The sequence below is a fragment of the Platichthys flesus genome, chromosome 6 (assembly GCF_949316205.1).
Source record: "Platichthys flesus chromosome 6, fPlaFle2.1, whole genome shotgun sequence".
Taxonomy (NCBI): domain Eukaryota; kingdom Metazoa; phylum Chordata; class Actinopteri; order Pleuronectiformes; family Pleuronectidae; genus Platichthys; species Platichthys flesus.
In genome coordinates this window covers 14,760,176-14,775,535 of record NC_084950.1, presented here as the reverse complement: position 1 = coordinate 14,775,535, position 15,360 = coordinate 14,760,176, and the positions used below count along the sequence as shown (strand labels likewise).

At 44.4% G+C, this 15,360-nt stretch overlaps 1 protein-coding gene across 1 annotated transcript in view; it reads left to right on the top strand.

The window, feature by feature from the left end:
• LOC133955367 (synaptotagmin-7-like) overlaps nt 1–15,360 on the top strand; it is a 78,720-nt gene that overhangs the window by 50,954 nt on the left and 12,406 nt on the right. The window contains exons 5-7 of the mRNA XM_062390181.1: nt 2,283–2,414; nt 11,620–11,722; nt 13,742–14,009. Coding sequence (XP_062246165.1) covers nt 2,283–2,414; nt 11,620–11,722; nt 13,742–14,009 — 503 coding nt within the window. The remainder of the gene's footprint in view (nt 1–2,282; nt 2,415–11,619; nt 11,723–13,741; nt 14,010–15,360) is intronic.

Genomic DNA, 15,360 nt, shown 5'->3' with positions numbered 1-15,360 from the left:
CGTTTTACCATTCGCTTTTCTCTTTACATTTACAAGCTCCGGGCCGTTTGATCATGACAGCTGAACTGATGTCACCGGCTAACTGAGCATTAGCAACGTAGCTCACGCAAGTGCCAAGGTCACGGAGAACATCGGCCGTAATCGTCAACTGTAGCACATCATGTTCAATGGGAGATTGAGGTCACTGTTGTTGTATTTCCATCTCCGCGCCTGGCATGATTGACGACACAGTGGCCAGGCAATAGACACGACCCATTGTTCGAGCCGGTTAATTTCAGTCTTGGCCAGATCCCTTATCTGCTTGAATCATTGCTCAATGAATGTGTTGATGTCATTGACACAGATATCTGGCCTCTGGAGCAGTTTGACCAAATTGATCTTTCAAGAGATTAGTTTTCATGAATTTGGCCTTGAAAATCAATCATTTGTCCTGGTGTTGTTTATGTCTGCTCTCACTTGTGCTTCCTTAATGTTCGGCACATTGATTGATTGAGTTTTACCAATATTCCCGAGTGCAGACACCCCTTTTTTTTGATGTCGGATGGGAGTGGTAGTATCAAAACATGCACTGGGTCATTTCATTTTGAACGGATCAGTGATTCCAAGCAAGTGTGAGCTACTGGGGTCACTTCTGAAGTCACCACGAGAGGCTTCATTAGTCTAAACTAAAGGGAAGTGGTACAAGACTAAAACGGTAAAAGTAGATTTTTTTTTTGCAAAGGGTCATTATAAAAGATTTAAAATAGCTAAAAAAGTTACATTTCTAAAAGTAAAAGACACATGGTTGAAATTGCTCAAAATAAGAGAGCGCATTCTTCCACCAGCAGACCCCTTATGAAATCTTGATATTTTTAAATGTAAATCAAAACCCCACCTATTTCGTTTCTCATAGATTTGTGGTTTTATAATTAAAACATTTATTTTATCATTATTATTTTTTATCTTTTTCCTTTTTCTTTTACTAAAATTACAGCATTGATCATTCTTATTTATTTAACTCCTTTATTGACCTTTTACCTTTGCAGGAACGTATAACAGTCACGATATATAATGTAGATACATATGAACATATTTACTTTTCTGTGAACTTTTTTTAGCTGGAAGTGGCTGTGGGGGCGTGGCAGACCTTTAAGCTTGGGCACGACTGCTGTAGACATATAACAGGGAGATTATTAAACACGGCTTCATGGTGCTGTGAGAAAAGCTTTTGACGGTGCGCAAGAAAGATGAAATTGTGAAGTTTAGGCCGATATCTTTCCAAAGCCTGGCAGCACCGTATTTTCCTAGCGGAGAGGCTGTAATGCACTCAGGGGCTTAAGCTATAGACCCCGCTGGTGTGGGTGACAGGAAGGAGGGAAGGAGGCAGAGAATTAAAAGAAGCCGATCGGGGATGAACTGGGGAAAAGGGGGGGGGGGGGGGGGGGGTTTGGAGAGCAACCGTGGCTGAATAGGAGGCGACGAAACGAGGAGTGCGACACGGAGAGTGCGAGAGCGCTGACCCAGAAAGCGGTGACATAGACCTCGAACCTCAAGATACTGTGTCACTCAAATAGAAACAATTAGTCCAGATCTTCTTAATGAGGCTTAATTAAATCTTAACTCTGGAGAAAGATGACAGGCATGTTCAATGGGAAACGTGAGTCTGGAGGGAAAGCAGTAGGCAGGTTGAATAACTGGATAGATTACTCTGTGTGTGTGTGTGTGTGTGTGTGTGTGTGTGTGTAAGCGCCCCGTACATACTTTTGACTTGTGTGCAGGCTGCTGAAGATCACATCCATTAACGATCATTAACTAATCACCAACAGTTCCCTTAATTATTTGTTGTGTGTGTGATGTGAACACAGCCTGCACCTGTCGGCAGCCTCACTTCATTTAAATCATTAGGCTCTTATTTGTTTGGCCTTTCACTTTAATATCCTTCCCTGGACAAAGTGCTCACACTGCTCAGCTGTTAATGTAGTTTAGCAGATTTCCTCCCTTTTGGCTCTGTTACTGCTTCCTGTGTGTTTTACTCTCACACGTGTCTCTTATTGTCCCACAGCTCCTCTGCTTTCTGTCCCCGTTTTCACCTGGAATTACCTGTCTGCTCTTCTCTCCTCCCTGCACCACACCTTCTTCACATTCGATTTCCCCTATCCTCTTTTGCATCTGTTCTCCTTCCTCTTGCCTCTCTCTCTCTCTCTCGTTCTCTCTCTCGCTCTCTCTCTCACACACTCTCCCTCTGTCTCTCTTTCCGTCTGTCTCTATCTCTTGTCGTATGTTTTTTTTGGATTGGGAGCCAGTGAGGGGAAGATGGTGGTCCTGGCTTTGGCCATTGGTGTGGCCGAGCAAGATGACTTTGCCAATATCCCTGACCTGCAAGAAACAGCGCAGGCAGCACCACCGGCCAATCAGGAGCCCCCTCCTGAGAAGAGGTACCGGATAACGTGTGAAAGTGTGTGTTGTGTGTGCGTGAGCGAGAACAGGGTCCAAACGATATCAAAGAAATACAAGAGATGATTTCAGAACCTAGAGGAGAGTAGTTTTCTAGTGTTTTTCGGTGAGTCACAGCACTTAAATGCGTTGCGCACTTGAAATAGCTTTACAGCTCGATTCTCAGTTACAGAAATAAAAACAGAGGTGAACAGATGAAACCAAATGTGGAAAACAAATCCTTTAGTACTGCGATGAGCAAAGAGATGATGAGTACATTTAGATGTTAGCTGTAAAGCAGTAATGGGCTCGTAATTCACAGCGATGAGACGCTCACCGGCCGTCCTTTATTCTGCTAGAAATCCAGCCAATCAAATAAAACGGTGTTTTCTCATGCCAGTGGTCTTTTTATTCTTGTCCATGATAATAATAGCCCCCCCATCGCAATGAAATTCTCCTCCTCCATTCCCATCTCTGTTTGTCTTTTCACTACCGCCTTACAGAAACCACCCATTGGTATGTGTTGTACTCCCTTTGTATCTCCATGCTTTTATTATCCCAGTCCTTTCTTCTCCCCTTCTTTTTTCCCCTTCCTGCTCATTAGCTTCCTTCAATCACCCTCTGCTGCTCTGAGTCCCGTCTCTGTAGCTCCACCGAGGGCCCAGAGAGCCCCCTCATTATTCCACAACATGTTAGTCACTTACATAAACATGCTGCTAAAAATAAACCTCTTCCTTGCCAACCACCTTACACATGAACCACCTATCTCCAAAAATAATTGCTTTTCATTCCGGCCTTGGAATTGGACCATTTTTTTTTTGCGGGGGGGGGGATTGGAATAGTTTAGGACCAACAAATAAGTACCGTGTTGCATCATGTGAGACAAACGGCTCACAACACACCGTGCTGGTGTTGTTCGTGTGGAGCCGTAGTTGGTGGGATTGGTTTCGTGTGCATCAGTGTGTCACACCGCACAGCCACAGTGAGATCCTGCGTTCGGTCCGGCCCTAGGCAGAGGCGACACACTCGATTTCCTCAGCCGTCCAATTAGGCCGTTTTGACCTCACTTTGATTCTGTGACTAATTGGAGACAACTTGGAGATATATAATATGACACACACCTTAAAACAAAATGGCAGACGAGAGTGAGCAAATCCAGATTTATTTGTCATGCCAATTATTTCTCATTCGCTAGAGTTTCATCAATTTGCCACATGATGTGAGACTGGGGCTCTGTTTCAATGCAGCTGGTGAGTGGGTTCCGCACACCTGCAGGCTGGAGCTGCACGTGCGCGGCTGGAGACATTGACAGGGTCCTCAGCGTGATAGTAATTGTCCTCCGTGAACTAGAAAGCACCTTTAGTTAGTGTAGAGTCTTTAACAGCGATGCTAGGTCGACAACTGCTGATGTATATTCAGTTCCTCTGCCTCGTTTTAGTCTCTTGCCCCTGAGCGTCCTGTGGCCTTTTCCCACATGGCGATACAAACAAGCATGAAAGTATTCTTCGGATAATAATAATGTCTTTTTTCTGAACATCAGAACTGCCTCCATTGTTCAAAATGAGCGTGAAAGCTGTAGAGCCACAGAGGAGTGCAATTTTCTTTCATGTCCACATTAAATCTGGCTTACGCAGTATTTGTATTCACCTGGAAAACCTCCTTTTAGACGAAGAGGCCAGTGGGTGGGGGGAAGCAAGCCCCCAGGTGCAGCACTCGGCCGGCAGGACTCGCCTCAATTAACGGTGATTGAGTTGACTGCTGTTTTTTCTAGACTAACCTGGGGTTCATCTAATTTGTTTCAGTCAAAACAGAGTGAGTTGCAGTTTACAGTCTGTGAACGACAGAGATGTGGGGAGTAGAGAATATAAATGATTTGACTCTAATGAAAGCTTTAAATGTCTGTGGCCTTTCGTGTGCTCCTGCTCGTCCCCTCTGCAGAGCTGTAAACTAATTCCACTTGAGCTGCGAGGCGCTTTGTTTGTTTCACGATAAATTACTAATTCAAATGTATAATGGGATGATTTAGCCAAACTTTAATTGAATGCTATAGTTAGCGACTCAAACAAGTCCACAGTGAATTCGAAATGCGAGGTGTGTAAGCTTGCTGGGAGTATATCATTCCCTGTGGTGTTAGTGCTGACTTCACAGATGTCTGACCATGATTTAATCAATCACGCTCTTGGCATATTGCTCATTCTGAGCGCGGGCTCTCGAGCCGCAGACAAAGCCATCCTGTCACACGCCTCCCGCTCTCCACGCCCCTCTGTGCATAGTCATATCACCGCCGTCTGTGCATTTACATTAAACATGTCCTTTATGTGCCCATCACTCATCTCTATATCCGCATCACTCTTGTCACAGCCTTTGAATTCACATAAACTAAACTGAGCTGCAGGGACAACATGTCACTGGTAAATTATTTCAGCCAATCCGGAGCCTGTGAAGTGAATATCGCCGGTTCACGAGACTCTCAGACGATAACAACGTCAGCGCTAACTTCTGATCTCGACTTTCTAATGGTGCTCCACAGTAGTGCACCAGCCAGTGGGGGGAATAGAGAACAGGTATAGATATTACCTTATAAAACACTTTTAAAGATGAAACCAAAAATACCCTTTTATTGAAAACCTGTTGCTTCACAGACGGCTTCATTTAAACAGCTGTTCAGACTTAAAGAGCTAGAATTATACAACATTTTGAGGAAATAGACATTCAGTAGGCAAGGTTGATTTTACAATGAAGGGAATTATTCTCAATGAAAATGATGAAAAACAATGTTAAAGACAGTGATAACAATATTATTCTGGTACCCAAACAACATCCTTCAACCAAGTTTTGTGGTAATCCATTCAGTACTTTTTGTGTAATCTTGCTTACAAACAAACCCACAAACAAACCTCCTTGGTGAAGGTTATGATGAAATATTATGAATTGAAATGTTTTTCTTCTGTTCCAATCCAGTAATCAGCAATCTCAAGAACTTTTGGAGCATTTGGGGCCCAACTCCAGAGTTTGGATGCACCCTACAGAATACAAGTAGTTAAACTAGCTCCTCTTCGATATGTAACAATTAAAATGCCTCCTACACATTGATGAGCCTGAATAGACAGTGTAAGTCATTCAATAATGTTGCCGACAATACTTGCTTAGATGTTCTCTATTGAACAATTGGTGTTTTGACTCACGCAGCAGATCAGAGCGCTTCCTCCACATCCTCTGGAAACAGCGATGCGAAACAACATGTAGGCACAAATAACGACTGAGAGGCTTTTCATTTTCCCTCCGGCTGAGTGTTTACGCTTCATTGTTGCTCGGCCATAGTTGAAGGCAGGCCAAACAAACACACTCTTATCCCCACTGCCCATGAGAAGGTGTTATAATGTGTGATATTCTGCGCGTTCCTTTCAGCGACCTTGTGTGCGCCCGTGCGATCGCTGGATGAAAGAGTTCTGCGTGCCCATTTGTTTAGGAAGTGAGGCAGAAGCTGACCGGCCGTTTGAACCGCACCAGAGTCGGTGGTGGTGCTCAGTCAAATAGCTGAGGAAAACGACTGGATCAGAAAATCATGTGTTGTTTGATTCAGGGGGCCACACCTGCTGACATGTTGATATCCCAGGCATCGATAGGTTGCGGAGCTCAGAAAGCGTAATTAGGAAGTCACGAGTGGCTTGTTAATGCTTCATTGGTCGTCACTCGTACAATTCTGATTCAATTCACTGAATCTATACTTATCGCTCTCCTCCATTGTAGCTATAAAGAGAAGCAGCCATCCCCGAGAGCTTTGAATCTAGATCCTTCCCTGAGCAGCAAGCCGACCGTCCAATGAGGATGGATGTTGATGACCGAGGAGGCGGGACGGGTCTTTGTGGCACTTTAGCATTAAATCCACTTGCCTTTGGTCTTTCAATTATTCATCCATGCATGTTGCATCATTTTGTGTTCGCCAGTGGAGCTGCGTCTTGCCTCTGAATACATCTTGCAGATATTAATAGATATAGATGTATGTTTCCCTGCCTCAGAGACGTGAAGCGTTCTGAGTGTCTTTTGGGTATCTGTTAATTGCCATGTGGGCTATAGAACTCCCCTCATAATGTATGAGCTTATTACATTTCTAAGCGTGATATGAAAAGGCAAAGACAAATGGCGGTGAAGGATGGTGTGTTTAGGCTAATGAAACGTCAGGTCATTCTAAGGTCACATGTGCGCTTCAACAGTTAGAGGTGGCCATTGATTCGGCCTCAGATAGTGAAAACAAAACAGCAGCTCCAATGCTTCCAGATGATATCATCTGTACGTGTGTTTGGCCATAAACATGTTAATTGATTACGCTACGCTCTGAAAGTCTGACACAGTGCTCCTCCTGTGACAGGGGCTTTGCAGGCCCGACTAATCAGCCGAGTCGTTGGGGGGGCTCTGGTTAAGTCTGCCCCTCAGGGCTTTGGCTCCCTGTGGCCGCCGTGCTCATCCCGACATCACAGGGGGAACGCTGGGATGCAGCGGGGGAGAGTAGATAGCCCTATGGTGGGGAGAAAGAGTGGAGTAGGGAGAGCGGAGTGCATTCAAACACCCATCTATCTATCCATATGTCAGGGGAGGATGAGAGAAATTTCAGAGTGCAAATCCATCTTTCCTCCATGAGAGTGGTGGGAGGGAGTACTTATTGTACTCGGCACAGCCGTGCGTCGTGCGGGGCTGAAGGCAGCGCTCTCTAGCCAGCAGGTACATGCTGCTACACGTGCTCATCTCATGCATCCAGATAGATTGGGGGGGGGGGACAAGCTATTAGGAGCATTAACCTGGGACTCCTGCGTGCTCCCTCTGAACAGGTGGCACATCTGCAGCAGCCGCAGCCCCCAACCCCAGCTCAGAGGCAATCTTTGAATTTAATCAGGATTCAAAACATTTGGGTAGACGAGTGTTCGGCATTTTAATGGACTTTTAAAATGTTGGATGCTTTCATGTGGCTGGAATTCCCTGAACTGATGGGCTTGTTACTTCCGTAGGGCTCGGAGGCATGAATGCTAAATGGCAGAGAGCAGGGGCAGCCAGTGGAGGGAGGTGGGGCTCTAAACATTACACTCGTCTTTGGATTCAAAAGTAATTATGTTTGCCATATACTTTTAAAAGAGCTAGTGTAGTAGAAGGATTAAATATATAAATTTGCTTTTAATAGTGATAGAAATATATGTAAAACTGTAAAGATCAGCTTTTGTTCCTGATTCAATGTTTTCTATTTCCATGTAGAGTTCAGTGAGATGAGCAGACACGCAGAAGGCAGCATTTAGCATCTCCCTTGTTGCTCCTTCCTGAAATGGGATTTTAATAAACAATGCTATTTTGGAAACGTTTCCAGCTCCAGAATGCAGGAAGTCATTTGTTAACAGTGAAAGCCTCCAAATTCACATGCTGGAGCCACGGCCCGAGAAGTTGAGCAGCACGCTGGGAACGAGCAGGGATTCCCAGTGCGTACATACGTGTGTGTCACGTGGATGATGAAGTTATGTAAGCGGCGTAGCACACTGCTGGTGTACGATCCTGGGAAGTAATGCTGTGGCCCCCGAAGAGTCATAGATGTAGTGGGCAGCTACGAAATTGAGCACAGACATTGAAACTCATCACTTCATGGTCTCGGGCGAGCGTGTCTGTTTGAGTGTGACATGTTTGCAGAAGGGTTGGGGAGTCTGAGTGCATGAAGAAGCTGGGACTGGGCTGGGCTCTCTTTCTCGCGTCTCTCTCCAGCCTCGAAGTGGAGTGTCTTTCCCCCCCCCCCCTCCCCCTCTCTTCGAGCGGCTGGCCCTCGGTCAGGTAACCAAACAGGATAGTATCACAGGACGGTGAAACCCAACGTGGCCCCGCCTGCCTCCATATGTCTGTTCATGTGAATGTGTGTGTCTGCGAGGCTCTCACCCGTACCTGTCATATATCCTGAAAAACCTTCTCCGTTCTCAGTGTTTGCCTGTTATGCTGCACCCCCCCCCCCCTTCCAAACACACCCTTCCACTGCGCCCCCACCACCAACAACCTCCTGTCACAACAACACCCCCCCAAACTCCACATATGTATGGTCTGTGTTTCACGAGCCGTTGCCATGCCGACAGCCCACTTTCTTTGCCTGAGCTGTGGGAGAATCTGAACTCGAGTCCACTCTGCCTCCCACTGGACACTGTAGACAACTGCAGGCTCCAGAGCATCAATTTCCATCTCAGCTCCCCCTCTCCAAAAGTGTTGGACAGAAAAAGCATTGGCACCGGAATCTAATGGTTGTAGCATTACCATCTGCCACAATTAATATGACTCTTTAATAGAAATAAAGTCAATTGAAACCAGTCTTCATATGCAATTCATGATGTACAGTACAGTACAGTACAGTGGCTTATTTTTCTGCAGCCCACCGTCGCTGTGTTTTAATAGCCTGGAGGCAGCATCGGAGCAGCGGACCACCTCAGGTGCTGGTAGAACGGCCACCCCCCCCCCCCCCCCCCCCCCCCGGCTGCACTAGCTCTTACCTGAAAATGCACTGAACCCCTGAATGAAGCATGAAGGTGAATGAATAATTGAAGACGCTCACTCCCCCATCGATAGTTGGGAGGTGGAGGAGGAGGAGGAGGAGGAGGGAGGTGCCGTGCTTTACTTCAAACCCTGAGTCTCTCTCCGAGCTTTAGCGCTCGTCCTCGGCTCTCAGGTTAGTGTGTTTATCCCCACGTCTTTTCCTTCTCCCCTCAGACTTGTTGCCTGCAGTTTTATAGTCTGTGCAGGAAACAAAAAGAGCCCCCCTGACAATGCATTTACCTCCCCTGGCAACTAATACGACTAACACCAATTGATGAAGCCCCCTCCTTCTCGAAATGGTTAATATCCCTCCCTCCCTCCCCACCCGTCTCGCCCCGGTTCCTCGCTGGTTGCAGTGATCTGTCTATTTGCTTGTCTTGTTTGCTTGCTTTTTCTGTCTGTCTACTTGTCAGTATACCCCCCCCCCCCCCCCCCCGGTTCTGTCCTTGTCTTCCGCAGAGAAAATGTACACATTATAACAGTCAACATCAATTTTCATCCAAATTTGCTGATTAAAATACAAAAAAAAAAATCACACACAAAAAAGAAAAGAAAAAGAAGTACGACATACAGCCTCTCAGTGAAGTAGTCAACAGAGAATGCTGGCCAGACAGACAGACGTTTTATGGGCTCCTTGTTTTCGGCCTGTCCCAGGCATTGCCTCACTCCCTTGAGTGACAACTACTTGCATATATTATATATGCACATGTAGCCAATGCCCGTTCGTGCTTTGGCCCCTGTGTCCCCAGTTCACACCTTTAGAGTGTTACTAAATGTTTGGATAATCCTGTTATTTACTAAAGCATATGTGTAGTTATCACCTCTATTCAACAACGTCCTCATTTGTAACACTCTAAATGTGCATCCCCTTACTATTCGTCAAATCTTTTGTGTTTTCGATGATATTATATTTTTGTACGGGATATCTACACTTTATTTCTCTTTCATTCTCTCTCATCTATTGTTTACTTTAGACTCTTCACTTTAAGAACATCGGTTCTTGCTCTCTTTTCTCCTGGTGATCAATTGTATTTATTGTCTTTTTCTTTTCCTCTCTGTGCTCTTTTTCTCCCTTTAGCATGTCCACCCGTTTGTCTCCTGTTAGAGATATTGTGTGTGCATAGCTCTTTATTTTTTGGTCTCTTATTCGTTGGTACTTATCAGACTGACCAAACTAAGCCTCTCTTGTGTTTCCAGGCTGCCTTCATTCCCTATCTTTTCTTGCAGCTCTGTTATTTCTCTCTCTCTCTAATGTGCTGGTGTTTGTTACGATCTCACTCTGTTTTGGGTTTTTTGTTTTTTTCCGTAACCTCACTGTTCATGCTATTAATACTTGCTATCTTCTTCTAATACAGATAAACAATTCTCTGCTTGCATTCCTCGTTGAACCTTTCTATCTTATCGACAGTCTTTATGATTTCTGTCCAGTTTGTGCATCCTTTCTCTCTCTCTCTCTCTCTCTCTCTCTCTTCAGCGTCTGCTCATTTCTTTTCTCCTCCTCTGTGTTTCTGTTCTTGTTGTTTCTTCTATTCTTACTGTTGTTTATTGCCTAATGGTGTTTCAGTGTTCAGCCTCTCCATGTGCCTTGACCAGTCATCTATGGAGTGCTGTGTGTCCAATGTGTCACATTACATTGGCCGGGATGTTTGCATTTGACTCTCTCTTGTTCTATCTTTCCTCATGATTTCTTTAATCTCATAATATTTACTCTTTTTTGATTCTTTTTTTAATCTTCTCTCACTGATTTTATTTTAATTTTTTGATTGTTCTCTTGTTTTCATGATGTATCAACTTAGAGGTTTTTTCTCCCTAAACTGTTTGTCCCACTTTAACGTTATGTTTTCAACAATCCTCATGTGAAGGAACTTATCTCAACAACTATTAACATTTGCACCTAAGTACCAGCTGTGCCATGGGAGATCTCTGCCCTCTCCTTTATGTTTTTATTTATGTTTTGTGTGGTTGATGTTCAAAGCCAATAACTGAGAGATTTAAACACACAAGCACATTACACCTGTTCAGCATATGTCCTGTTAAATGTATAGTCCTCTACATGTTGCTATACGTGTCTGTCTATGTGTATATAGTAACGTAAAGTTGCTATACATGTCATTATACCTGTTTGTCTCGTTAACGTCTTCAGAGGGACCAAGGCTTGATCATAAACTCCACGGGGATCAGGAATCAGTTTTTGGTTTCTATCAATTTTAAATTAAGTGGGTCTGTGTTGTGTTCTGTCTGAAAATGTGTTTGTTCACTTGGTGGAGGTAACTTTCCTCTCGGAGATATGGATGTTTGCCACACTGGACATATGTACAGTCATCTCAGATTCCAGGTTTCATCAAACGCAACTCACCGCATCAAATGTCCTCAGTTCTAGCGCCCGCCGTTAATCTGCGGAATCTTTGGCAGATTTATTTGGCCTCGCTCACGATAGCCAGAGAAAGCACAATCCACATTGAAGTGACATCTATCCAAAGAAAACTTGGACTCAAATTGGTGGTTTCAAATAGGCGGTTTTTCAAGCGCAGAAACAGGTGGAGGTTGGACTCCCCAAGTGCTCAGACATTCTCTCTCTCTCTGGACACAAAGTTAGCTTCTCAGCACATGTCCTCGCTGTTTCCTCCCCCCCGGTCAAATGGTGTTTTTTCCTTGCAGGGGCAACAAACCAGCTAACAGCCCCAAAGGCCAACCCCCTGATGCTGACGGTCACTCCTCCGTAACCGACCTGGCCAATTCTCTCACCGGAGACATGGTGATGGTAAGAGGCTCTCTCCCAACTCACATCAGCCCCACTGTCGCAGATGCTGATGACATAACAGCCCAGATTCTCACACACAGGATAAGGCAGCTATGACACAAGAAGAAGTTTATTTATTTGGGACTATTTGTGCTTGTAGATGAATACACATAACTAGGTAATATTGGCACCACCACTGTGTTTGTGGGATTAACTGAAAACAAACTAAAAAACTAATTTTCCTAGCTTATTTCTTTGGTTTTATCAGACATGTCACCTTTATCAGTAGATATAACTCAGTTCAAATTTTGTCATGGGATTTGTTGACAAAATGACAAATACAGAATTTGGCCAGGCTTATTCTCAAACAGAAATGTTAAAGGGACTCAGTATTGCTCTTCCACAACACAACTCCTTAAGGAGGCGCATTAACAGCCAAAAGAGGCCAAGATATTTCGATTTTTATCTCCTCTCTGAATCACACTTCAAAACCGCTGAAAGCTCGAAGGACACTACATCTGCCAAGGCTAATGCCCCATCTCGCCATATCAAAGCCGTTTTTCCCATTAATCCTCCAGACTGTGGTGGCCTGCCATATTCTAATTAGTGCCGCCACAGTTTATTAATGACACTTCTCCTGATAACATGAGAGATATTTAACTTAGTGTTTTGCTATTGCTGCGTGATAGTCCTATCGTCCATAAAGTTGTTACCATCCACACGGTCGGACCTCATAGTTTCAGCTGCGGTTGTGTCTTGTGAGTTCTGTTTCCCAGAATCTCTTGCTCGTTAGCACATTATTCGTCCGCCACAGACAGAGTGAAGTCTGCGGGAAATGCTGAAGAAATGAAATTCCTGGGTCTGCCCAATTATTCAGATCAGCACTGAAATTCAATTGGTTCTTCCCTGACCTACACCCTATCCTTTCAGCACGTTTTGTCTTAATCCGTAAAGTAGTTAATGTCTATTCCTGATAACAAACAGTTGGCCGAGGTAAAAAATTCTTTGAGTCCAAAAAGTTGTTGCAAGACATTACAGAGAAGTGACGGAGAATTGTAAGGATGGTTTCGGAATGAAGTATGCTCAGATCACATATTTGTCTAATATTCAGGGACCTCATACTTCTCGCCATGCTCTTCCCACAAACCCACAGGGGCCGTTCCCACAGTGACAATCAAGGTGACTCACACTGTTTGATAAATGAGACTTGGAATATTTCACACTTGCGCTGCCTGTCACTTCTAAAACCCATATTGACAAACTCTGAGTGAGTGAGTGAGTCTCAGTCCTTTTAAAATTGCAGCTCTGGTTGAAGCAGTGAAATCAGTTTTTTTAGGTAGACAGCATTTACATGCAAACCACTTTGCAGGCTATTGTCAGCGGAGGGCTTTCACACAAAGTGGTCTAATGAACTGTTGGTTGTCTAATCTCTCTCAGAGTCCTCAAACGCCTGGCTCTGATGTAAGCTACTGTCAGAGTGACAGGAATAAATAAAGGACAGAAACAGAAGGTGGAGCCACACGCAGAAAAGAAACTACCACAAACGCAACTGCAAGTGCAGAGAGGCAACCTTGAGCTGAACGTTCTCTCCTTGCCCCTCACACAATGGTCTCGCTCTCTCCTGCTCTTTCTGATTGTCTCTTGCTCGCTCTCTCCCTCCCTCTGCCCGCTGCGCTCTATCAGATAGTGGCCTTTTAGTAAACAGCAGTGATAAAGCTGTCAGAGTGGCTGTGGAGAGAGAATAGGTGGTCTAAAGCTCCCGCTATCTCCAATCTGAGCATCTCCTGCCTTTTAAGGACATTAGTAGGGAAATTAAAGTCTCTGTCTTCTTAACGTCAGACCAGATTCTACCGTCGAGCAGCTGCATGAATGTGCTGTGACAGAGAGGCGGCTCTAAAATCTCCTCCCCTTAAAACTTCTCCGTGTCACAGGCTTGCGTGACCAAATGTGTGTGCCCTTGGATTGAACTTTTTTCCTTTGAGTTGCTGCTGCTGTTGCATGGATGGGTGCTTACTTGACTGCATCTGTGGCCCTTTGCAGTTGTCCCCTGGTTCGGAGGATGATGACGGCGAAGGCCCCATCAGTGAGAAGCTGGGCCGGATCCAGTTCAGCATAGGTTACAGCTTCCAGAACACGACTCTCACTGTCAAAATGCTCAGGGGCCAGGACCTGCCGGCAAAAGACTTCTCTGGCACCTCCGACCCCTTCGTCAAGATCTACCTGCTGCCTGACAAGAAGAACAAGCTGGAAACCAAGATCAAGAGGAAAAACCTCAACCCCCACTGGAACGAAACCTTCCTTTTTGAAGGTCTGTGGTATTCCCATTTAGCTACTTAACCAAAGAATTGTTGCAATTATTGTTGTTATCACACTTATTCATGCCGCCCCAAAAAGAAGGACCTACTTTTATTCCATAAAACCCCTAGAAACATTTCAAATCCTAAGCATATCCCAAACTTAACACCCACCTCACATTACCTTGACAATGTTCTGGTTCTCAAGATCCTGTCCCATGTTCGCCATTCACCGTTTGAAGTCTGACTAGTTTTCAACCATCTACATATGAATGCAGACAAACAGAAGATAGCTGATGCATTCTGGTCAATGTGGTCTGTGTCTTTTGCTTTCCACACGGTCTGTGGCAACCACAGCTTGCTCAAACATGATTGGTCAAACTAGAACTGGAGACCAGAAGGCTTCCCTACTTCGGTCCGTTGCCTACAGATCACTTGACCACTGACACTGAGCATTTATCTAAAAAAGTAGTTATTATTCAACAGTTTATCATTGAGAAACTCTGATGAGAAGCTGCTTACGGACTGTGGGTATCGTTTCATCAGATTTTTATCTTCAAACCAGTGGACTAGTGCTAACAAAAATAGAAATCTCTCATGTGAAATAACTGTTCAGTCTTTGGTAGATAATTGGGGACAATTTCCTGTTCATTTGAGACACCTTAGTTCACTGAAAGCGGCTATGGGGTTTTCCGGACCCTTTAGACATTCTGTTGGTTTCCAAAACTTTGCGGTAGCTGTTTAAAGCAAGAGATGAGCTTTTTAAAAGTTTTTACATCATCATGAAGCTACAACTTAAAGCTTTACTCTTTTGAATGGAGGCTGGAAAGGGGGAAACATTCTAGCTGCAGTGTTCACAGGTAACACAACCCATCTATCAGCATCTCTCAATAACTATCATGCTATGTCTTGTTTTTGCATTCCACATTAAAACTGCATACAGTCTTTATGCTAAGCTAATCTAACCACCTTTCTGGTGTAGCATCATATTTTACAGATATCAGAGTGGTATTGATTCTCTTATCTAACTCTGGTTCATCCACTCAAAAGCAAATATGTTTGTTTATTCCCATCAGTGAGAAAAGTCACAATAAAGATGTGGTTTTCTTTTTTCTTTTGATAAAACCTCAAGAAACTGCAAAAAAGTATATTTATTCCTGAGCGCTGCAGCTCTATGGTAGTGTGATGACCATTGTACTTGGATGACAGTTCAACGGTAAATTAACCCGAATAATGTTCAAAAGGCTCAGACTCTTTCTAAAAGCAGAACAACAGTCAGCGCTCTTGAAAAATGAGTGTGATAGTTTTTTTGTGGCTGGAGAGCGATGATCCCTCTCAGTCATCAGAGAGAGCGCTGGCTCTTTC